This window comes from Propithecus coquereli, unplaced genomic scaffold (assembly GCF_000956105.1).
Source record: "Propithecus coquereli isolate 6110/MARCELLA unplaced genomic scaffold, Pcoq_1.0 Scaffold295, whole genome shotgun sequence".
Taxonomy (NCBI): domain Eukaryota; kingdom Metazoa; phylum Chordata; class Mammalia; order Primates; family Indriidae; genus Propithecus; species Propithecus coquereli.
Genome location: NW_012148563.1, coordinates 3412595 through 3413963, shown reverse-complemented (window position 1 = coordinate 3413963; position 1369 = coordinate 3412595). Strand labels below are relative to the sequence as shown.

The window sequence follows — 1369 nt, the reverse complement described above, 5'->3', positions numbered from 1 at the left end:
TCAATGGAAATTAGATAGTCTTTTCAACAAATGACACTGGAACAATTCCATATGCAAAATAGAAACAAATACAAATAAACAAAACCACAATTCATAACTGAAACAATTATATAAAAATTAACTCAAAACCTTTGTGACCTTGAATTATGCTAAGATCTCTTAGCTACAACACTAAAAAGTGTAAGTTATAAAAGCAAAATTAATAGATTATACTTTAGCAAAATTAAAAACTCCTGCTGAGAAAGACACTGTTAAGATGAAAAGACAAGGCACAAGCTGAGAATAATTATTTGCAAATCGTGTATCTGATAAAGAATTCAAAACTCAGTAAGAAAGTAACTGAATAAAAATGAGAAAAACATGAACAGGAATGAAATACTGATATACACAACAGCATGGATCAATGTCAAATGCATTAAGCTAAGTATAAGAAGCCAGAGTACTGGGGCTACATAATATGATTTCATTTACATGACATTCTGAAAAAGGTAAAATTATAAGAACAAAAAATATATCAGAGTACGAGAGAATTTTCTGGAATGATGAAACTGTTTTGTATCTTGATTATGGTGGTGGTTACTTGCCTGTATGCATTCATCTAAAGTCATGGACACCAAAAAGTGCATTTTACTATATGTACATTAAAAAGAAAGATCTGTGGAATGCCTGCAAGATCCTGCAGCTGTAAAGGGTTGGCAAAGAGCCTAAAGTTAAAATGAATGAGTTTCTCTTTAGCTAGGTCTACAAAGATTTAGATTTACCCTCAGGAACAACTGGAATTGTATAAAAGCAGGTTAGGGTGGATCCAAGGTTAAAAACAATTCAGATTATTGCTCTCATTCCCACTTCAAGACTGCTGATACTGGAGTTATTTATTCTACAAAGCTGCTTATAGCAATATTGGCATGTCCAAAGACCATTTAAGGGATCAATCAAGAAAACTAACCTTTCGGTCAAAAGAAAAAAATTCACTGTCTTGCTCAGATCCCAGCTGCCTTGGCCTAGTTCTGGGCAATTTAGGAACAGGGATGGCTGAGTTGATTTCTTTGTTGGTGCTTTTCTCCAAATTATTCAAACTAGTTTTATTCTCATATTTGGAGGCAAGTGGTGATGGGTATTCTCCGGGAATTTTAACGAGTCGCACATTTACTGATTTTCCATTTATTTCTAGCCCATTCATTTCTTTCACAGCCATCTTAGCATCACTGTTTTTTTTGAAAGCAAGAGATGCATATCTAAAATAGAAAAGCAGAAAATCAAAAAGTTTTTCTTTAATGACTTTAAATTACCTCAAACTTAACTTTGTAACCACTGGCTCAAACAAATATAGTTTTCATAAGAATAACTGCTCTTAAAAATAAAAAGGTTG

The 1369-nt window shown here is 32.8% G+C and overlaps 1 protein-coding gene across 1 annotated transcript in view; it reads right to left on the bottom strand.

Moving 5' to 3' along the window:
* Positions 1-928: 928 nt before the first annotated feature.
* Positions 929-1369, bottom strand: part of LOC105813970 (RNA-binding protein 44-like) — a 12480-nt gene continuing 12039 nt past the window's right edge. Inside the window, exon 6 of the mRNA XM_012648822.1 lies at positions 929-1235. Within this exon, the coding sequence (XP_012504276.1) occupies positions 929-1235 (307 nt within the window). The remainder of the gene's footprint in view (positions 1236-1369) is intronic.